Source organism: Falco naumanni, chromosome 1, assembly GCF_017639655.2.
Source record: "Falco naumanni isolate bFalNau1 chromosome 1, bFalNau1.pat, whole genome shotgun sequence".
Lineage (NCBI taxonomy): Eukaryota > Metazoa > Chordata > Aves > Falconiformes > Falconidae > Falco > Falco naumanni.
The window spans coordinates 86,776,382-86,799,901 of NC_054054.1; the positions used below are offsets into that span (position 1 = coordinate 86,776,382).

General features: G+C 41.2%; 1 protein-coding gene across 9 annotated transcripts in view; it reads left to right on the top strand.

Annotated features, from left to right (window-relative positions):
- The window catches only part of ARVCF (ARVCF delta catenin family member), a 295,429-nt gene that overhangs the window by 182,083 nt on the left and 89,826 nt on the right, over positions 1-23,520 (top strand). For 8 of the 9 annotated variants that reach the window (XM_040602791.1, XM_040602773.1, XM_040602802.1 and 5 more), the window contains 2 exons: positions 11,643-11,801; positions 20,966-21,573. In XM_040602791.1, the coding sequence (XP_040458725.1) occupies positions 11,643-11,801; positions 20,966-21,573 (767 nt within the window). Of the gene's footprint in view, positions 1-3,127; positions 3,167-11,642; positions 11,802-20,965; positions 21,574-23,520 lie in introns of all 9 variants that reach the window. The other variant, XM_040602823.1, reaches the window with a different exon arrangement.

Here is a 23,520-nt window from a genome sequence, read left to right on the forward strand (position 1 = left end):
GTTTGCGTGAAAGCAAAGGTAGTCAGTGAGGTAGTCACTGCTGCCAGCGTGTAAGTAGGGAATTAGGCACTAGAACAGTTCTGGCCTGGGTATGAGGAAACTGGCTAGAAGTTTACGAGCACACCATATCCTATCTGCAGCCTGAGCTTGGCAGAGCTCCTCTGGAAAAATTAAAAAAGATTCCCTTTCATGGCATAAAACCAAAACCAGGAGTGGGAGTGAAACAGCCATCCTACCCCTGGCTTGAAACAGCAGTCTTGCAGCTTGTCTTGCCAGCTGTAGGGAAATACAGCATTCAGAGCATGAATCTCGTTTTCTGACTGATGCTCATTAACAGCAAGTCCTTAATTTCATCCTGTATGATCTCTTATTATCTGTGTGTGTTTAATTGAGAAATGGCCCTCTGAAAAACCCTCTGAGAACCTGTTTGAAAGTGACTTAGATTGCTGGCTCTAGGACTGCATCTTGTCTTAATCTTTATCATATTTTAATTCCATTGTGAAGTGTCAAATAAAAGCACATCAGAAATAATAATACTAAAGATACTATGTAAATAATTGGGGTGGTTGGCAAATGTGATTGGATTTTACAATTCAGATGCTTTAATCCAGACGTGCTGACTGTATACACAGTGCCAATAGGAGTGGTCACAGAAAGGTGGGGATTTCCAGCAAGCATGTGGAACACAGCAAAATGAAAAAAAGCCAAACACATTTAACTAGGAAATTGAGAGCTAATTTTACTTTACCAGTGAAGATGTTTACCTCTGGGCAAGTGACTTACACCTTAGCTTAAATGATTTTTCCTTTCTGGGATTCATGCTCATCATGCAGTAAATAGCAGTCCTTGCTAAGTGGCCTGACTGTCAATATTTAGCATTCTTCTTACACACTGAATAGACCCAGTGGTTTCCCGTGAATTTTCTAGGTTACAGTGCGTGGATAAATGGTCCTCATCTCTACTTACTTTTTCCTATTACACAACCATCTCAGTTACACTGGCACAACAGGTTTTAGGAGCTGTGCTGTGGATGGCAAAGGTTGGGGGATGGGACAGAGAGTCATTCCTTGATGATGATGGTTTCTCAGTTGAGTTGATGCACTGCTTTGGTTTGTAGCTTGGCCTTACATGAAGTACTGCTAGCCTAGCTGTGAAAGGGGATTCACCATTGCTCACTGGTGGGAGGAGAGGGTACTCCTTCAGGCAAAACCATTGTTAAACAGGGAACCCTTCATTAGCCCCTTCCCTGCCTGGCAAAAATCTCTTTATTGCATTTTAAGTATGATTTGCTGGGTGACTTGGCAAGAGTCCTTCACAAGCTTTAAATAATTTGTTCTTAGACTGAAAAGTCTTCAGGGTGGTGTAGCAGTCAAGTGGGAGTAGTTGTGTGCATGCATATGAGCACCTCTCCATTATCAGGTTTGTGATTAAATGGGAACATGTTTATTAAAAATAAATAGGTCCAACCTGTTAAGTGGTTAGCAAAATTTTAGCATGTAAGCTTCTTACTTGCACCACTCAAATTTGCTGTCTAAAAATTAAAACAAAATGTGTGCATGTCTTGTCAGTCCTCAGCTTCCTGACATTGGGACTAGTTAAACCTTTATCTGTGGGGCTCAAGGGCTCTCTGCCAAATTTCCATTATACCTTTAGGCACTTAACTGTAATCAAATCACCCCTTGACCTTCTCTTTGAGGTAAATAGCTTGGACCTTTGAGCTGGCTGAGACACCTTTCTGATCCCTCTCTTTGGTTGTTCTGTTAGCAGTGCTCTGAGCCTGCTGCAGTGTATCCACATCCTTCCACAGCTACGCATACAAAAGCTGAACAGGTTGTCCCAGTAGTGACCATGCGGATGCCAGAGATGATGAAATGTTCCTGCTCCACATTTTCCCTGATATTGAAGTGCTGTCGTCTGTCTTTTTTTTTTTTTTTTTTTTTTTTTTTCCTCCCTACTGTTTATTGCTAGTCTAGTGCTGGTGTGGCAAGCCTGCCTGCTCTCTTCCCAGTCTGTGTGAGGACTGTCCATGTACAAGTAAGGGTTGCAAGCTCAGTCTTACAAAATAAACAGAGAATGTGTGAAGTAAAAGGACTACTGGGAAAAAAAAGTCATTGGTGAACTCTCTTGGGTAGTTGAAATAGCACAGTAACTGCATCGAACTTGGGAAAATTGCCTTTCTGCTGGAATCTTTTCCATTTGGAAGACTTACAGCAGACAGAGCGGCTTTGTTGGATTGTTTGTATCTTGGTGTTCCAATGGACTTGCAGTCATCCCGGGACCTCCTGCACAGTTTCTTCCCTGCCGTCTTGGTTTTGCTGTCTGGGGTTATGTACTGTTGAGAGCTGGGCCTCTGGTGCAGCAGGAGGCGTGTGAACAGCCAAACCTTCTATTCTGGTGTGGGGCTGGGAGGGAAGGGGCGAGATGCAGAGGGAAGAAGTAGAATGTAATTTAATGTGGGTAATCTCCAGGGGAGCTGTTCGGACTGAAGCCGTGCTGCTGTCTTGGTGCCAAGCAAACCTGCTTTGGTGCTTAATAGTGGCAGACACTGGCAAGCACATTCCTTACGAGACGGGTGATTAGATTTATTGCCAATCACTTTGTATTCCCTAGAATGGGAAATAATTTATTTAAGAAACGGCTTTCTTGGAATGTAGGCTTAAAAATTAATCAGTGATCTGTTTGTTCTGTCTCTCTCAAGATTATAAAAGCTTTTTTTTTTCCTTTTTGTGTTGTGGCGATGTGTTTTGCCACAAAAAACATTAGTGTTGCGTAGTTCAGATCTACAGGCAAGATTGTGGGTGTGTGAGGAGGTTAGTTAAACTTAACGCTGATCTGATATGGCTGCTAGGACACCCAAATAATGTTCCAGTCTCGGTCATAATTTGGAGAATGCAGAGATGGCTTACATCTGCCTTAAAGTTAAAAAGCAATTCTTTAAGGTAGTTTTGTAGCAGTGCAAGTAGGCGTTCATGTGTTAGCCTAGATCTGACATGCTGGGTCTGGCAGATTCTGGTTAATGCAGTAGGGACGCATTTAAGTGGCTGGGGTAGAGTCTGGGGCACACAGACTGTATAAAGAAACTTACTGCTGTAATCTGCCAAACTGACGGTTCTTTTTTTTGTTTTAGATGAAGGACCTAGCTTGTACTTCTGACTCCAATGTGCATGTAAGTTTGTGGTCTTGATATCTAGTAATACATGCATCAGTTCAATTTATGACCCAAACTCTGTGGGCCAAGAAGAAATGGAAGCTGAATGCTTGTCTTGCCAAAAGGAATGTACAAATGAGTCATCCCACACCACCCTTAATGCCAGCATTGTAGAGGCAGCAGGTGGAGATGAAGGAAAAAGCTTGCTGGAAAATTGTAGTTCATGATTTAACCTCATCCCACTAAAAATCTCCCTAATTTAGCCTTGGTTAGTTCATCTGAAAGACTCCAGAGAGGAAGCAAGTCAGGTTTTTTCTGGGTTTGGTCAAAGATCAGGCATGCAGATTTGCATTGTCTTTGTCTTTGGGAGGTAGTTCGCAAATCACAGTGAACTCTGTACAAATCTTCATGAGAAACAGTCATTTCCTGCTCATTTAGTATGATTTCCTTGTGGGCAAACTTTCCAGATAAAAACTAGCCATGCTGTTGACAGCTAAGAGAAATAGGGCTAGCCCTAACATTGTGTGTGCTGGGTGTTCTTTTTTTTTTACCTTTATCATTTTCACAGTAAAAATAATAGTTTATGCTTCTGTTTTACTATATGACCTTGTTGAACCCCTGGGGGAGAAAAAGAGCTTGTGACTAAGGGGCTGGATGGTGAATTGTGATACCTTCGTCTAGTTCTGGGTTCTACCACAGACAACTTACATCAGGGCTCCGAGGCCTGGATCCATCCCCCGGCTTTAATGCTTTCTTGAAGTGCTTGATGTTGTTTCCCTGCAGGGTTGGTAGCCAGAGCTGGATGTGTGTCCAAGGAGGTGGTTTAGTCTGTGCAAGATCTGAATTGTTCTCTGAAGCTCCTATTGTCCTTTTTGACTAAAGAGGAAAAATAAAGTTACTGTGCGTTTAGATACCTCACAAGGCAGCTTGAAGACAGGTGCTGTGAATTTGAACCTATTACACATCCATTTGTCTATCTGGAAGGTGTGTATCCTCACTCATCCCTCCTAGGAGCTCTTTAGGTCAGCAGACCGCTCTAGCACATTGCAGCAATATTGCTGTTTTGCAGTACAAAAGCTACTAGTGATTATTTTGTTCTGAAAATCAATGGGCATGCATGATTTGCTGAGCATTACCTTTAGCGTAGCGGCACTGATTAACACGTAAGCTCTAAGCGTATATTATCACATCTGTTGAAGCTGACTGAGATCTAATGTCTTGACATCTTTGGTTAACACCCAGTCAATCTGAAAAGCAGGGCAAGGCAATACAGCGCCCTGAGAGACGTCTTGTCAAAGTGACAGATTGGCCTTTCTGATTCAAAGGACCAGCTTGCATGGCAGAGCTAAGTAGCTCCTGGAGAAAGGGGAGGAGAGCATGGGAAAAATACCCTATTTGTTTAGGCCTTCCCCTGTATTTTTTGTTGTTTGTTGCTCTGAGTTGAAGCTCTTTGTTTTCCTTCATCTGAAACAACTTTAACAGCAGGTTGAGAGGAGCAAAGCCTCTGGGATTCTGCCTCTCCCACTTCTCGTTCTTATAAACTGTTTACAATGTCCTTCAGTTTTCTAGCTTTGTATGGAAAAGTTCAGTGGGTCAGCTTTCCCTTTAGCTTCATCCATCATTCCAGTCAATTAGAAATAGTTGAGGGCCAATTGCCCGGTCTTCCATTAACTGAGACACTTCAGATTGTTTAAAATAGCATAAAAGCCCTCTTTGTTGACCGTTGGGCAAGCACTGTAGATTTCCCTGTTGATGGGCAGTTACCGCGTGGCTGAACAGAACCCCAGTGTGTCTTGCAGTACTTGAAGGATGAATATTACTACTACGGGCCTTGTCTGGGTTTTGATTCCTTCTCCTTCACCTCCGCCTCTTGCTTTCCCTGAAAGGTGTGATGCCTTCAGATGGTGAATTGCCGTGCCTACTTGCAAAAAAAGCTGCTCTTTGTGGCTTTTCAAAACTTCTGTAGTTGAGGGTTTTTTTCAGTTGCTGAAATGTTCCTTTTTAACCTTGGTGCTTTAAAAGCTCTTGGCATTATTTGTTAGTTGCTTGTCGTGTGTGTTTCTAAAGGACAAAGGAAGTGTGTAAGCGTTCAGGAAACAGTTAGTGCATTGTGGTGTGTGGCTGAGTTCACTCTGGTAGCCCATGCCAGGACAGCCTGCTTTCATTTAGGGCTGACATTTTCCTTATGTTCTGAACTGACCAGCCTTAGGATAGAGCTGCTGTGGGAGCTCTCATAGAGAGCTTGAAGCTTGTCATAGGTTAATGTGTTTGGGTTCACACTGAAGTGAGCCGAATTCATTGTATATATACATCTATATATTTATATATCTAAAATCCACATTTTGTTTCACATGACATTTAACCAGAGAAGTAGGCTTACTAAATGGAGATCAGTTTATCTACAGCAAAGTAGATATTTATGTATTCCTATCTTAAAATCACTGTTGTATCTTGCAAACTCTCCTTCAAGTGTTGGATATGCCTGGGTTCCACTATGGGCTGGTCCATGTGCTTTTTGTTATTCTGGAGCTGTTTTGCCTGAATGTGTCATCATTTGATGGCAGCTGTGCATCAGTGTCCCTGATTGTGAAGAGTTTGGGTAGGTATGGCTGAAGATCTGGACCTCACTGCATTTTTTGAGCTGGAGGAGTGCAGTTATTTGGCAGTCCTTGAAAATGAGGCCTCCATGTTCTTCCAGAAGGTGCCCTGCCTTGCAGTAGCGCAAGCACTGCTGTATGTAAGGGCTTACTTGTTTCTCTGTTCCTGAAGCACAATCTAGAAAGAGTAAATCAGTCTCCTGTATAGCTGCCTCTCAGATGGTACAGGCTCAGTGGTATGAATGCGCTGGGTAGCTTGGATTTCAGCTGTTGCGCTGCTGAGAGGCACAGAAACCTCTGGACAAATCCAGGGCAGAGAGCACAGCAGGGATCTTCAGGCTGTGATGAAGGAAAAGGGGGTCTGACAGGGCAGGAGGATGTGATAGTAATCAAATTTGAGAGGCTTCGGCTGCTGGGGAGCTGGATCTTTTACTGGAGAAAGATCTGCCACAAATACATGCAGTTCAACAAATTCTACCAGTGGTTTTCTTCCTCTCTGGTGTCCCATTGTGACACCAATCTGATGCAGACTTCAAGACAGACTTTTTCAATTGGTGTGTTCCTGCAGGCTTGCCTTTTTTTCCCTTCCTTTCTCTTCCACTTGCCTTCGGCAAATAACAACTTGAGGGCATGACTGAGCTGGAAGTGCAGACCTAAGTTGGAAGGAAACCAGTGGGGCAGAATGTCAGCCTGAGACTGGACTTTGGCAAAAACGATGTTTGCCTGCTTTGCGCTTACAAATAATCTCATGCTTTGCAGAGATTGAAGCCTTAGTAAGTAATTTAGAGAGTACAGAGAGAATCCACATTTAATTCAATTAGCATTGTTGTCCAATGCCATTAATTATGCCCAGACTTGTAATGGGTTTCACAGGAGTTGATACACTTGAGCTTTGTCTGTGCTGGGGTCAACTGAGGACAAGTATGTCCACTGGTGTAGAATCTAGCCTTTGTGCTCTGCAAAAAGCCTTCAAATCTGGTATCTGACAGTAGCCTGGAGTATGCAGTAGCCTGAATAGCCTGCATTACAATCTACTGAACAAAGGGTATCTCTGGGAGAATGATGATTCGATGTACATGTTTTCAGTGTTTTTGAAGAGGGACTGTTTTAGTGGAAGTAATAATCTCCTGCAATTTTATATTGTTTCCAGACTGTTTTCAATTGTTTCATAGGCAGAGAATAAAGAACTTCGTTCACTGTCTTAAAGTAGGATGTCTGATCCTCCTGGGGGAGGTTATTCTTTTATTAAAAAAAGATATAAAATAGCTACTTTGATGGAAATATAACTCTAGGAATTGAAGTGATGATGATTATAGAAGCTGTAGTATTTTAATGCAGAATAAGCCCTAGGAGATATGTGCCCTAAATGGTAAATCACTCTGTTTTTTAACAAAAGAAGAATTATTGTTATTTTATGATTCTTGCTTATTTTACAAGGTCTTTAGCTGTTTCATCTGCACTTAACTTTTACAGGCTGGGGATAAATTGGTTGTTGTTTTGCTTTTTAAATAGCTTGGCTTTTTTGAAGCGTACTAGAGATGCAAGCACAGTTCAACAGGATAGGATTCATTTGGTACTCAAAAAAGCAGGGAGAAGAGCCATGACTGCTGACACCGTATACAATAACTGGATTGGGATCTGTTCTCACAGTGTGGCGGTGTTTTGTAATCTTCTTGGAAGGAGCCAAAGATTGTTATTTGAAAGGGACTTCATGGGTAATGCCTAGCAATTTGGGGGGGGTATCACCTTGCAATGTGTGTGTTTATTGCAAGAGAATTTCTGCTGCCATTTTAAAGGGGCTGTGGGGATCCCTCAGGGCACTGACAGACCTCGGTGACCCTGACTAGCTTCATGTGAGGCTTCTGCCGAGAAGCTTGGGAGCTCTGTTTAAGCTCAGCCCTGAGCCCTCAGTCCATGCTTGGGCTGCTCTGAGGAGTACTGCTTTCTAGCTGAGCTACAGCCATGCCTGTGCCCCGGCCGTGGACACTGCTGATTCAGACACCAACCTACAGATGGACTTCCCTGTCTGACCTCAGACCTGCCTCATCACTGTGGACCTGCCTTGCTGTCACTGGGCCTGATCCGAACCCTGACCTGCAGATTTACTTCCCAGGTTGACCTTGAAGGCCCCCTCGTCACCATGACACTGCCTCTTGGTTGGACTTGGCTGCCATCGTGGGTGTTCCCTGCTCACCTCGCTCAGGGGCCAGCGAGGCTCCTGCCCAGGCATCCAAAGGGTCCCCCTCGGCGCCATGTCCCTCAGGGAGCTGCTGGCCCTTGGTGTTCCTGGTGACACGGTTCCTGTAGCTCAGCTGTTGTGCTAGAATGTGTCAAAGGGAGGGACCCTGGAGGAGGAGGGCGCTATCCTAGCGGAACTGACAAGAATCCTGATAGTCTCCTATTGAAGAGGACTGGAAAAAAGCTCCATTTAGATTTGGTCTTCCCAGATGCTCAGCTGATTGCTGTGACATGGTAGATGCCTCTTCTGCTGGGGAACATCCTTTTGTTTGACCATAGGGGAAGAACCTGCAGGATCGTGGCCAGCGTGATAGGAAAAGAGGACTTGTCTGGTTCCTTTTGCTTCTGAAGCCCCCAGCATGGTAGGCAAATGAGCATGTGCTGTCCTAAACTGGAATTACCTACCTCTACCAGGCAGGGGACTACAGGTAGGATTATTCATTAGGGGTGTCATGTTCCAGCTTTCTCTGGCAACTTGTGTTTTACTTTGAATAATTACGTTTACCTGCCAAATGTTTGGAACCTGAGATGTGTTTAACAAAAGAGCGTCCTAAATACAGACTTAGAAGCTGAGCACAGAGGAGCGTGGTTGAAAGAGGTAATGTGTCCCAGTTTCTGCAATTTGTGATGACCTAAAATTCTTAATGATGGAATCTAAAAACAGATAACAAAACCTTTGCATCTTTTCTACATTAAAGTTAGCTTGTGACAACCCCAAGTCAGTGCTGTGGAGAAAGTACTGGTTTTGGAGATCAAAGAACCACCTCCTTAAACTAATTCAGGGAGTAAGCTGGATGATATGCTGTCCTCTTTGCTCACTGCATTCCTCAGTAGCTCACATAATAAGAAGGAAGACACAAGCAGATGCATTCTGGGTATTTGTCTGTGTTGGGATATCTACCTTGAATTTCGCAAGCTTTTATTCTTTCTGATGCTTAGGACAGTCTCTTGCTAACAATAGTTTTCTCTTGCAGGAATGCAGATCTGTGCCATATCTCCCTGAATCTTCATTTTAGAAGCAGCCAGAGGATAAAAACCAGTGCAGTGCTCATTTAAAGTCAATATGCTCTAGTTTGCAATTTGCTCGTGTTTAAGTGCCTAGCTTTAAAGGTTTCCTTTGCCTACAGGCAGTCTGAATACAAAGGGAGACCTTATTTTTTCATAAAGAAAAATCTTTGCAAAAGCTCGGAGAGCAAAATATTTATTTCTACCTTCCATCTCCTCAGGTTTGTTATCACTATGCAGAGTTTGCTTCTGAGGAATCCAGAGGGGAATGAAAAGATGTAAATTCATGCAGTTACCTCAAGATGCAGCTAGAAATGAGGGTGATGGATGAGATGTGTGTAGGCACATATGTGTGTGTGAGAAGTGAGAACGTCCCACCTTGAAGCAGTTTTGGCATTTGATGCCTTGGAGATGACAAGGAGGTTTACAAGGACAAGGTGTAATGGAAAAAATCTCTACGTGTAACTGGTTTCTTTGCTGTTGGCAAGGCTGGAGTTGCATGAAGATAAACACAAATTCTGAGTCTTTACTGTGTTGCACTATTGCGTAAGTTCTGCTCTTTAGAGGGAAGCTTTACTGTGGCGTGGGGTAAGGGGAGTTGTGGTTAAAATACAGTATTTTCAAGAAAAGTGAAGGGATTAATGTATTTATTACAGGAGCTAGTTTCCCTTCTGAAGCTGTGGACAGAAGACAGAATGTGACATCTGAACACTACCATAAAGGATTCAGTATGTGTGTATCATAAGTTGTTGGCCATATAATGATTAAGTCCTGCAGATTGGAAGGAGTGATTTTCTTCAGGATTTCGGAAGCCTTATTCTTGTTGATTGTTTCTGTAGCCTGAGTTATTCCATGTTTTTAGTAGAAATGGAAGTAGTGTCTGCTTATATCACCTCTGGTGATCCAGCATGTGTTGTCTTTGAAGGCTGTCCATGTTGTAACTTTGACTAAGATGATCACCTAAGGCTTATTGTCGTGGTCTTGGTTAATATTAGTGCTTACCTGAAAATGAAAGTGGCTTCCTTTCTGAAGTCCAGGTTCCATAATGTCAAAATACAGCTGTAAATAAAGGAAACTGAACAGGGGCATCGCAGCTTGTTTCAAAGGAAATCATGGATCATGCAAGATTTAAGTGATACTTTTCACTGTAGAGCTTAAAGAGACCTCAGTACCCTGCTCCTGCTCAGCAGCATGAGGTCACTTGGAAGGATGCTTGCTGTCCCTCAGGGCTTGCACAAAACATGGCACAACAAAAGGGGCAATCCAAAGTTCAGGGCTGGGATGAAATGCACTTTTTCTAAGTAAAATGTTGTAGTTCCCTGGTGATGAAGCTGCTCAAAGGTAGAGAACGTTTAAACCTCTATGTAATTAGACTTAGCCACCTGCATGGCAACAGTTTCATCCCAATCATTTTTTTTTTCAGGTGATGTAGAAAGGTATACTGAATTTGCCCACAATGGTTCACTTTGCAGTTCAGTGCTCTGTGTCACTCCTTTCTGGTTTGGGTTTTTTTTGTGTCTTCTTTTTTTTTATATGAAAAAAAAGTGTATGTGTGTATATTTGTGTGTGTGTATGTATTATTCCTTAATAAAGGATGTTCTTTTTTTGTGTGCCTATTTGACAAGATGTGCAAATAGAAGCTTGCTTTGGCTTTGAGACCTATATAGCCCAATACCTCCAGGGCATATAGCAAAATGAACGGTCTGTCATATCATTTTATGTAGTTGAGGATTCATAATGCTGGGGAAAAGTCTGATTTCCTGGTATGTAAGCTGGTTCTTTATTGGCCGCTTGCTGTGAAACCTCTGAAGTACATTCATCTACCAAAGGGGAGCTTCTCTGATGTCTGTGCTGGGACACACAGTTGTGTAAGGGAAAGGAAAGTTCAGATGTTAGTGCTGCGAGATGCAGAAGCATTCTTTTTGGGCAGTATCTGCAAGAACAGGCTTTTGATGTGTGCTCTTTCTGTTTAGTGTTTCTTTATGTTGTCTATCTGTTATAAATTTTAAATAAGCTTATAGCCAGTTAGATCTTACAGACTTAGGGAAGATGTCAGAAGGGTAGCATTTCAGATAATTGAGCTATTAATCTCTAGCTATCCATTCTTTTTAAATTACCATCACTTTGGACAGTTTGAGAAAGGTGTCAGTTTAATAATAGGTGTTGATGGTTTATAGCCTTCTGTGGTCTGCAGCTGAGTGTATTTTATCAAATGGAGATAAACTTCTAATGGTGTGCAAAATTAACTGCTCTGAAAGCCAGTGGTCCTGTTCATTGTGGAACTGAGTGAAAACTGGGTGAATGTTTTGACAGACAGAAATTCCCCTCCTCCTACACTGAGCATTGAAGAGAAAGCTTAAAGCAGGTTTAAATATAAGGTAGTAGTTGTTAGTCTGTAGTAGGTTGCCTATAAATATAAGGTCCTTCATAGATGCTTCACGTGATTTCCATTTACTGAGCCGAGCCCAGTCATAACAGTATAGTTGCAGCATGCTTTTTTGAGGCAATCAATACTTCTTTTTCTGAATCTCTACTTGCAAGATGTTGGTTAAAATCTGTTTTTCAGTTGAGAAAGCTGAAATCAATAGAATAGTTATACCGTGATGGTAGAAGTGAAAAGTTTGTTGGTTTTGTTTTTTTACCTGCTTCTTTAGGAACAAAGCCCCAGTAACCAGACATCAATAGCAATGATGCAAGAGCCTCAAGAAATGGTGGAAGAGACAGTTACTGTGGAGGAAGACCCAGGCACTCCCACTTCCCACGTGTCTATTGTCACTTCTGAAGATGGAACCACAAGGAGAACTGAAACCAAGGTGAGAGGTTAATAACCAGCGAGGAAAATAGCAAAATACCACTTAATCACAAAATAAAAATAGCAGGGAGTAGAATGAATGACAATTATGCTGTTGTTCAAAATCACTAGAGATCATGTTCTGCTTGCCAGCAAAGCTGAGTTCAGGGCTTCTTCAGTTTCACCTCTCTCTAGTGTGTTCCACATCAGCTGTGCTGATACAACTGTTCATGGGTCTGTGAAATGAACAGTAGAAATTATCCAGGTTAACCAAACAAAAACACTAGAACCCCTTCCCGGATTGTTTATTCTTTTAAGATTCATACTATATTACTGAAACAGTTCACAGCATTGCCCTGCAAACACAGTGATACAAGAATTAGATGAGTTGGTAGGGCTTGGAGTATATTACTTTTGCAGCTGAGGAAAATGTGCTTGGAAATATGTCTTCACATTAATTACAATCTATAATAACAATATGTGATTATGCATTTGTCCTTTTGAACAAGAAAGATCCTACTTAAGTAGCACCATAGCATTTAAATTCTGCAGCAATCTTGTGAATGGAATTTTGCTCCTGATGCATGGGGAAAGCTGGTTGTGTTTTCAAGTACCTGTACCTCGGTTTCAGCTGCATTACAGGTGTCGCATATGGTATGATTCTTCTGATGTCTTTTTGTTCCCTTGTGTAAGGTAATTTTGCCATCTCTGAGCAGGTGCCGTATGGTGATGGCTGCCTTGCATGCTGTCCCGTACCTCTGGAACATTAACATGTCTTGTCATTTGGGTCTTGGAAGTTAACCTGAACTCTTTGTTAGGTTTTGGTGTTGTGAAAGGTTAAGGGTCAGTTCCTTTTTAAAAACTTCTAACCAGCACCATTCTTGGGGGGGGGTGGGGGTGGGTGGGGGTGGGAAGAGACTGTCCAGCTGCTTTCTATGTTAAAAGGAGTTGAACAGAACTCACTGCATAAATCAGAGTTTATTTTTACTGATGTTCCAGAATTGCAGTCCTCTAAGATGTCTATTTGGGACATCAGATCCTCAGGTTGTGAGCAAATGAACATTGATTTCCAGAGGCTAGTGGGCCTGCACACATTTCTATAAATGGAGTATCTGGTTTAATATTTGTTGCCATTAGTTGGAAGGTAAATATAACTGGTCTGTTTTCTCATTGTTAGAAGGAGATGAAGGTCTTAATAAAACAGGCATACAAAACCCCCATGTTTTGATTAGCTCTTCAAATAATGTATTTAGTCTGTGACTTATTTGAAAGAAATGCTGTTTTCTTTCTAGTGGCAGCAACAACAACTGTTATTTACAGGAAGGAGGTGATAAAATTACAGTGGTGATGGACACCTTTTTATCTGCACTAATAGCAGTGCATAGTTTTAGAAGACTAAGTGCAGCTATGCAAGGGAATAAAATGATAACTACGACTGTAAAAATAGAGGCAAGGCCATGCAGTGGTCCCTAGATAACAGGACCACATGGAATGAAATAGCTTGTCTGAAATAGTCATGCCACTGATAAAGCTGCATGTTTGTCATAGTGTAAAAGGTGTGTAGTAGTTTCTCCTTTGTGTGGTGTACCTGCTATTTTTGCATCTTCCCACGGAAAAGGACAGTAGCAGCACTAAAACAGACATTGTATCTGAATATGGGAAAAGCAAACTGAAAAAACCAGCAACCCTAGAGCTACTGTTCCATTTCAAAGAGCAAGGCTTTTCTTCTGTAGTTCATTACAGGCACTGAAGTGTGTCCAGAACCGGGGGGTGGTGGGTGGTGGTGGTGGTGGTGGTGTGCATAGCTGTCTTGCTTTGTATTTACCTTGTTGCAAATAATGCCACCAACTTGAACTTACATACCATCTGGAGGTGTTTCCTAGTATTCCCTTGCTAAGAAGACCAACTCTTTCAAAAAAAAAAAAAAACAAACAAAACCCAAATTGAAAAAAAAAAAACACGTTGTTGAGAAAAGTTACTCTGAAGTGTCAAAACACAGCTGGGGTTGGCTTAGCCCTAACTGTCAGAAGAGTTGCTGTGACTTTGCTGAGGCGGTGATTGTCTCCGAAATGGTTTTGTTTGGAATTTTCCTTGCTGATAAAAAGTGGCATAGTTTTAACAGCTCTTCGACATGAAACTGAGGTCAGGTTTTAATATTTTTTTAATCACATTGGTCTTCAACTTGTTTTATGTTTTGGTAGGGAATGTGAAAATGAAAACTATTGTTTGGGGGTGTTTAGTAGTATCAGTTAAGTGTCATGGAGTTAATTGGCATCGACTTACTATCACTTGTAATAGGTATCATCGTAGCACTTTCATATGTCATACCATTGTATGAGAGAGCCTTACAGAGAAAAATAAATTCCCTGGTACTGTGCTCTGCAGTGGCAAAATACTGACCTTGCTGCTGAGATGAGGAAGGTGAAGGAAAGAATTTCTCTGGGATGAGGGATGCAAAAACCTGTCTGCTGGGCATGCACAGTGCAGTAGTAGGATCTTTTCTGAGCCCAGAAACTGCTGTTCTGTCTCTTTGCCTATTCCTTCCCATATTAAAAAAAAAAAAAAAAAAAAAACCAAAAAAAACCCACCACAAACCCGCATGAATCTGCCCTTAATCTAAGTGTCTAAGTACTTATCCTTGTAAAGGAGCCACATTTCCTATGATGAGGACCCTCACATCTATTTTCAGTAATATCTAATCTGTTACTTAATCGGGATATTAAAAGTTGAGATGATCACACTATGTTGATTAAATGTTAGAGGGGTTAGATTTATGCTCAGATTTTTTATTTTTTTTTTACTTTGAGTGATTTGTTAAGTCAAGGTAGTTAGGAAAACATATAAATAAAGTTTTTTTATGTCTACATTGCTGTGCTTCCTCTAAGCTTCTTTGAGGAAGGGTTTAGAATCTATTTTTGTTACCTCTGTAACTAGAAGGCTGTACTAGACAATGCCAGTCACAGTCTCCAGTATATTTGCCTTGCGAAGAAAGTGGCAGCACAAGGTACTTCTCCTGACAGAGTAAATAACACAGGTCATGTTTTTTTAAGAGCTAGAGAGACCAGAGATGTTTTCCAAATATATGCATTCTTTGCTGGATAGCTTATGTGGGGTTTAGGCAGCCTAATGCCATTTAGTATGCTTTTTTTGATTCTTCGAAAGAAGATTGACATTTATTTTTGCTAAATTGTGTGAATCTTTAGCTTGCTGGAGAGCAGTGCCTCTGAAATTCCTCCCCTTGAAATGAAGCATAGCCAAAGTTGTAAATGTGTATGCTGCTGTTCCTTTATTCCCCCTTCCCCCATTGTTTCAAAACCATAATTTATAGAGGTTATTCTCTTCAATAGTGCATTAAGTAAACAACCTTAATCTAGAAAGATTGACAGTTTTGCTATGCTTTTTCCCACATCTTTGAAGATGCCTGTAGCAGTGAAGCGGGAAGAAGACATAATAGAATTTAATATTTGACATATTTTAAATAGAGAACATCTGCGTTTTCAAAATGAGATATCTCTGAGTAATTTTCTCCAAACTGTTATTCTCTTAGTGCTATACTAAGTCCCTACATAACATTCACTGCACAAAAGATGTACCAGATAATACTTCATTTCAACTTTATAATCTCTCTGGAAGCCAAATACCTATCGTGTTAAAATAGTGAAAGTCACCTTGGGGAGAGACTACCACTTCTTGCCTGTCGGCTGGAACACTGCCATGTGTTACAGGGAGCCTGTTTGTGAGTGGCTCGAGAACTCAGTAAAGCAAATTAGATGTGTGTGTGCTTGTGTTCATGTTTGCTTTTTTTCTTTCTTCAGGCACCTTTTTTTTTTGTCTTTGAAATGCTAAAAGACTGGAGAGTTTTGGGTCACTTTCATTCATTGGAAATGATGTTTTATGATCACAAACTGTGAAATCAATCTGCATACAAAATTGTTTAATATGTAGTCCATCCATTTGCCTTGTGCTTTTTGATACTCAGCAAGGCCAGATCTTTCCCAACTGTGTTTAACTGCTGCTCCCAGTTCTTAGCACCAGTGATGTGAAAGTGCTTGTGACTGAAATTCTTCGGCTGTGGCAATGCCAGGTACCCCGAGATGCCATTCTTCAAAACTGCAGAAAGTTCAAGGGAGTTAGGTAATAGAGCAGGAATGGATTTCAGCTGAAGTTGAGAGCCCTTTCAAAATGCGAAATGTTAAGCTTAAAATTGAAGGGGAGAAATTTGAGCTGCTGTTTCGAAAACCTACGGGGCAAGTTCTTACACAGTATTTATTAGAAAGGTAATAGCTTCAGCCTGCTTGGGCTGATTAATTTTTACAGTCTGTAGTTCAAAAATTAGCTCTCAGAAATGTCAGAATGCTTTTATCCTTGTGTGTTACTTCTCACCTGTTTTTTGTTTCATGACGTCGTTTCAACAAAATTTTTAGACCTGTCAGCTTTTATCATGTACTTAATTTATTTTAAAAAAAATTAAAAAGGCAAAACAAACCCAACCTTAATAACAAAATGGAAGAAATTGTAGGTACTAGTGAAGATGACTGCATTTGACCATAATAGTCAACTTCAACTGAAATGTTAGTTCTGTCTTTCCTCCTCTGGTGTCTGGGTACTGTGCACTTTGAGGGATCTACTTGTACCATCTGCACATGCATCCAGTAAGTCCAAACTCTGGGTGTTTTCATGTTTGTTATCCCATCCTTCAAGACAAATAGAAGGATGAGGGACAGAAAAATACAGAAGCTACTTGAAACGTGTGAATATTTCCTTTGTATTCTGTTGGCAAAAGTACTTCCAGAAATAGAGCTAGTGAAAATGTTATCTGTATCAGGGCCTGTAGGGGTATTTTTTAACAAAACATTTGCTATCTGGGGAGAGAACAAAGGTTAAGGTCTGTAAACCTAAAATGTGCTTATATTCTGGGGTGGGGGAAGCAGCAAGGAAAGCACTAACTGGCATTCGCATAGGATTTTGGTTGCAAAAGGCCTGAATAACTTGGTATGTTGAAACTTTGGGTTTTTTTTTCTGTGGTTGAAACCTTAGTATAGTTTACAGGGAGTAAAGAATGGCAAATATATTTTAAGCATGCTCCAGCAACCACTTCATAGGGAAGCAGTCTGATGCCTTTGTCTGGTACTCTGAGATTGTAGCATTGAAACAGTTGAGCACATTGGATTGGTAATTGGGCTAAAAACCCCTCTTTAAACAGGTTTTCTTTAGAGATGGAAAGTAAATAGACAAAGTCAAATTACACTTTCTCAAAGTAACTTGCATCTCTAAATTTTTCATTAGAGCATATCTGTAGTGAAGGGTTCATGCTAAGAAATCTTTCTCGAGATCAGGTGCATCTGGAGGATGAGGTATCTCTCTGATAAGACAGTCTGCTGGGACTCCCATTTGGAATAGCTTTGTTCTCTTTGGCTAATGTGCCAGTATTATGGAAACCACAAAAATTATGGGAGGGAGAGTTACTGGGCTGTCAGCTGCTCAAGACTGCCTGTGTTCTTTTAAGAAATAAAAATGAAACATTCCCTTGAGGTGGATTTCCAGAAATAAGTATGGGGGGTGGGGGTTGGGAGGGGTGATGGTGGTTGCTTTGGTGTTGCTTTTTCTTACTTTCTTTCTTGGAAGCCTAATAAATGGACCTTCCTCTGTGTGCTGGCTTAATTGCTTCCAAAAAGCTTCCCTTTATTGTTCTGTAGGCCACGAAGTCTGTTTATCACATGATGATAAATCTTCCTCAGTGCCTACCCCTGACAAATGAGGCGTGAGTGCAAATGCTCCCTCTTTCTCAAAACATGACACAACTTGGTTCGCCTCACCATAACACCTTGAGCATTATTGAATGCTTTTCTGCTATGAGAAATGTGTGCTTTAATGCTTGAGTGAAATGTTCCTTTTTATCTGTCTGACAAGGGGGGTTTTGTCCTGACTCTTTCCAGTTGTTAATAGGCGCAGCATTCAGAAAATAATAGAGATGAAGCTGTGCTAATGTCGTAAACTTGTTCTTACATGTGCTGGCTGATGCTAAGTGTGTCTTTTTAACTAGCCACAGCCATTGAAAACTTGTCTGTGCTAGTCTCAAAGACAAGAAAGTAAGGCAAATAGGGGAAAAATTGCAAATTAATCTCCTGCATTCTGTGTTGATCATATAAAAAGAAATTCTCAGTAAATACTCTGTAGAGTACTAGTGCATGGTGAAAAAATCATTAAGTGTAACTGTTAGGTCACAAATTGTCTAGGAATTTATTTTCAAAGTATACTAAAATTCTGAACTGTCTTCTTTGTGTACATGTACCGAATAGTGGTAGGCAGTTGTTGCTGTGATATTCCTGTGTTGTGTTACCTTGTCCTGTTTGATAATAACAATTACTCTCAAAAAAACCCAACAACCTTACAAAAAAAAACAAGCAAGGAAACACAGCAGTCAAAAACTAGCAAGGGTCCAGAATTGGCAGTGGGAATGGTGGGTAAAGACGTAGAGCAGCAGTTCTCTTCTGCAAAGCCTGTGTCCAAAGATTCTGCAGGTCAAAGCCTGTTCCTTCTTTCGTGATATTACCTCAGCCAGAGGTGGTATATTAGCTATCTTGCAAAGATCTTGACAACTTAATGAAAAATTTTGCATAATAAACTATGCATGCATGGCACCATATGCCTTGAAAAGCAAAATTCAGGGTTAGTTTTAGAATATTTGGCTCCTGAATAGTGCTGAAAGAAAGGGCTTTGAGAGGTTCTAAGAGTGCTCTCCTTGGCAGCTAGTAAGCTGCCTGTGTGTTCCTTCCTGGTCATAAGTATCAATTTCTGATCCATCGCACTCTTGAAACACTACCTTACTACCTGTCCATCCTCTTACTGGCTCCCAAATCCAGGAACACAAAGGCCTGGTGCTTTGCATCCGGTTTTGTCATTGTTTTGCAAAACTTGCATATTTCAGGCCTGAGAAATGTTGCTTTTTTTACTCTTGGAAGATCACTTGTGAACATACTACTTTGAATAAAACTATTGTTTCAGACTTCGGTAGAATACAGAGGTGTGTTGTCTTGTGTATATCCACTTTACAAAGAGCTACTGTAAGCTACGCCAGCTCTTTCTTCTCTAAATGCCGTGCAGTTTTATAAATGCTGTGACAGTAGTCATGCTGATAACTGAGTGGAAAGTATTGTGTGCAGGCAATAAGCAGAAACTGCTGTTGGGTTCTATAGCATGAAATAAATGCTTAGTTTGTAGTTTCCTTTATTGTAGTTAATAAAACGTGTGCTTTTAAAAAAGGGAGGGTGGGGGGAGAAGATTTGCAGGTGTGGAAGCTAGCATCTTTCCTGATGTTTACTTGCTAAGGAAATCCCTTTGTGTTGAAGAGGGAAGGTCTTTTAGCTCAGGCACAAGCTAGTTACTACAGTCATGTTGGTACCTGCCTCTGCTTTATTCAGCACTGTGATGCTGTTCAATTATGCTGTTGGTGGAGAGCCATTTGTGCTGCTTTGTCTTGCAGGATTTCATTACTTCATTAAGCTGAAGTATCATTCGCTCACAGATGTCTCTAGGAAAAGAAATGCTGTTTGGGTGAATTTTTTCTCTTTGGGGTTTCTGTGTGAAAACATCTGGCTAAAGGACATGTTTGGAGCCGCTTCAAGAGATGTACTTAATTATTTTGTTTTAGCAGCAGCTTGGCTAATCTGGTGCCAATCTAAATGTTTAAATCAGAGGCTATAGGTCAAAATATCTATTTGGACTTCAGAGCTAGCTACTGAGCAGTCCAGAGTACATGTTACAGTTACTGTTTCTCTTGATGTACATGTTTCATTCTGCAGCTTACGTGAAGAAAAGTGTCATCTACTGATGCTTATTTACCTCTGTGTTACTTTAATATCTCTTGACAATTTTACTTTGGGTTGTGTAATACTCTCTGATTCTCTCTCTCTCATCTTTGTGCGTGTGCCATTTGTTGCTGCTTTGTCATTTATTTTTTTTACTAAGGTCTGAAAGTTTGTATTTACTAGGGTTAGGGTAGCTTTTTATAAGTTAAGTAACTTCATTAGGGCAAGGGTAACCAAGGATAGATTGGCATCTGTTGAACTTAGTGTTCTGCCCAAAAGAGCTTTTGCTGGTCACTCTGGAAGATGGTACAGAAGTTGATGGACCCCAGATAGCAACCAAAACAGAAGGTCCTTTGCTAGTCTGTAAATACTAGTGGCTTTTGTCTGACACTGTCTTATGCAGATTACCAGACCTTTCCCATGAAGGCAGAATGCTCTTGGAAACTCTTGAGGAGTCTTTGTTTGTACCTGTTAGCAAGAAACCCTGAACACAAGTGCCCTCTGGACCTTTAACCATTTCCATTTTTTGTCAGTTATGTGAAATAGTCTAATTCTGTCTGTGTTGAAATTAAATGTGATTTATAGGAAGAAAAGATAAAGATGTATTTGTGTACAGCTATTTTTTTTAAGGTTTTAAACAAGCTTGTCTAGCCCAGTATGTTTAGTGTAATTGCAAAAGCTGTGTGGTGTTAGTGTTCATTATTGCAAATTTGTTAGTCACCAAAATAACGGAATGACAACAGTACCTATTGGGCTTGTGTGGTGATGGTTGGGTCTAAGTGTATCTTAAAAGAGAAAGTAGCTGTGCTGTCTAAAAGCTTGAAGTCCAAAACTTTTCCATTTGAGATCCTGGTTTCCTAAATATTACTGCCAAATTTGAGCTCCATCAAGTTACACAGCAGTACAAATTTGACCCAGATCAGGCAGGAGCATATTTCTGTCGAACTAGGCAATGTGATTTGGTGTTCATGCTAATTGTGGGAGGACAGGCTGTGGTTCCTCAACATCATAAAGTCTGCCTTTGGAAAGATGCCTCCTGAAAGCATTTTGGGCAAATTTGAACTGTGATGACTTTGGACTGCTTCCACACACTGTTACATAGCTACAGTGGTTTTGACTTGGTAGCAGAAGCCCCAGAATGCGCTTAACTCTGCCTCTGTAACCTGTCTTTTCAGCCTTTTGTAGAAATGTATCCCCACTATTCAATCCTAAACTCAGAAGGTGAGCTCAGGAGTATACCGGTGCTTCCGTTCAACAGGCATGTCTCTGTAGTGTGCTTTGTGATGCTCTCCAAACGTTGCTGTTCTAGCTCCCTGATGTCTCATCCCATTGTGCAGAAAGGAGAAAGCTAACATATTTGTTCACTACTTCTTCACAGGTTACCAAAATGGTTAAAACAGTCACCACCAGAACGGTGCGTCAGGTGCCGCTTGGGCCTGATGGCCTGCCGTCCATGGATGGCTCGTCTCCCATGGGCAGCTACACAGATTCCATAGACAGAAGGTACATGAAGAATGGGGAGCGGTACATCACACCACAGGCATCATCCACGTTAACCAGATCTTACAACAGCTACAACGATTCTTACCCTGAAAGCCACGAGGGCCAGTATCGCCCTTACATCAGTCATGATGGTTATGGAGATCTGTCTGATAACTACGGCAGCTTGTCTCGTGGTGTCAACTACCGTCCCCGCTATGCCTACGTACCAGGAAACAGTTACAGGCCAGATGATGGTAGCTTCACTTTGCCAAGCAGAAGGGATAACTACGGTCCTGTTGCCCAGCCTCAGGTGCCAGTGGGCAGCAACGTTGACCTGAACCGCTCCCAGCCAGAACGCTTCCAGCCAGAGCCCTATGGACTGGAAGATGATAACCGCAGCCTTGGAGTAGATGATGAAGGATATGAACTGGATCCTGATTACTCCACTGTGAACCGGAGGACATCGGCAGGTGTGCCAGAGAGAGGAAGACCTCACAAAGGAAGGTAAAAGCCATTTGTCTTTTACAGCACTAACTTGCAGCTCTTTTGTTTATTTGAATGTGTATGTTTGAACTTCTAATGGTCTGGTAAGTTTTGGAATTACTTTAAAAACAGGTAGAACCCATCATTTCATTGGCCTGTAAATGACTGCAAAACACACACGAAATGAAGAGGGGACTAAGGGCAGTGCTCAGGAACCCTTTTCACTATGTTTTTGGGCTGCTTGGTTTAGGTTGAATTCAGAAAGAAAGAGATGATCTTGTAGAAGAGGGCTAAGTGACTTTTTTCCTCTTCCTAAAAAAAAAAAAAAAAAAAAAAAAAAAGAGTTGTGACTGCATTGTGTTGTCCCAGAGCCTCCTCACACTAGCAAGGTGAAAAGAGGAATTTGTAATTTGTGAGACTTCTGACAGGTCTGGTTATGCACACATCTGCCAAACAAACCTTGAACAGCTGGTTGGGGTTACAGGCGAGCTGATAGCTGGTGGTGAAGGGATGCCTTGCTATATAAAAGCTGTCTTGTGAGGTGTTTTGACAGCCTCAGCTCCTGCTCCTGTGCTAACCACACACCCTCAGCGCAGGTTGTGCTGAACCTCACTGAAGTACCTCAACCTTCTGTAAAACCAGACAGTACTTTGTCCTGTGCCTGTATAAAGGGGAGATAAGAGCATCTCTGTAGCACTTAATGTAACTGACGTGACCAGTCACAAATTACTTCTGGGTCAGTCCTCTTTCTAAGGGATGTTCTGGTTTATGTTAGATTTTCTGATATTAGTTGTTTATGCTGGGCTCACAGCTATCAGCTCTCGCATTTGGGGGGGCGAAAAAAGCTTGGGAAGAGAGTCTTGTTACTCAGCTGAAAGTCCTCTGACTGAACCTGAAAAACTTGTATACTTTGTTTTCTGAGCACCGTACAGGCTTCTGCATGTACCTGCATGAAGTCATATCCTCATGAATTCATGTTTGTTACGGATTTAGTTCTCATGATTTTCCTTCTATTTAGAGCAGCTTACGGAGCTGTAAAGGGAGTTTGGAACCCACCTGCCTCTGTGTGTGTAGATGCCTTTAGAATTAATACTTGCAACCAAAGGTATCACTTCATCAGCAGTAGTTGGTGGTGGGATTTGGGTAGGCCTTTTCACGCTCTTGTCTTGGAGCACTCCTACTCGGAGATGTTGTGTCATTCATGGTTTCATTCATACTTGCGTAGCTCTATCTTCCTTCACATTTCTGGAAGTTCATTTGAAAGCTAAATGGAATCAAGCACCTGCAAACTGTCATTAATATTAAAATAAAAAAAATAAAAAGAAAAGAAATAGAAAAGGTATCAAGGCATATTTCCCAGAACCCCCTTTAGGTCACTGGGACCTCTTTGATTTTGCAAGCTTACCACCTGGTGGACCACATGAACATTTCATAGGGCTGAAAGGAATACGCGCAGCTGGTGGGTGCCAAAATAGTGATCAATCCACCAAGCTTGAACCAAGCAAGTTTACAGTTCTTGTTAAAAACAGCCAGGCAGCAATGCTTTTAAATTTTTATTAACATTTTTCAAACTGTGTGCACAATGAACAATTAAATGTATTCTTAGAACATACCTATTTGCATTTTCTAAAAAAATTTTTTAAGCATCCCTTTGATTTATTGTTCCTTGCAGTTTGGATAGGATCAATTCACTATTTTTGTTTTACATTTCTTTTGTTGTGAGGTTTTTTTCTGTATTTAATATGATCAAGAGGCTTTGACGAGTAATTAGCCTGACTGTGGTAGCAAACTTTAGCTGGTGAGAATATGAGAAGATTGTGAGGGCCCTTCATAAGTACTTACTTTTTGACGTTTCAAAGAAATACTTGAACAATTCAATAAACCTGCCTTTCTGATATGCTACTGATCTGCAAGAAAATAAAGACTACAAATAGTGCTTTGTACTAGATGAGGGTAATTACTACCTGG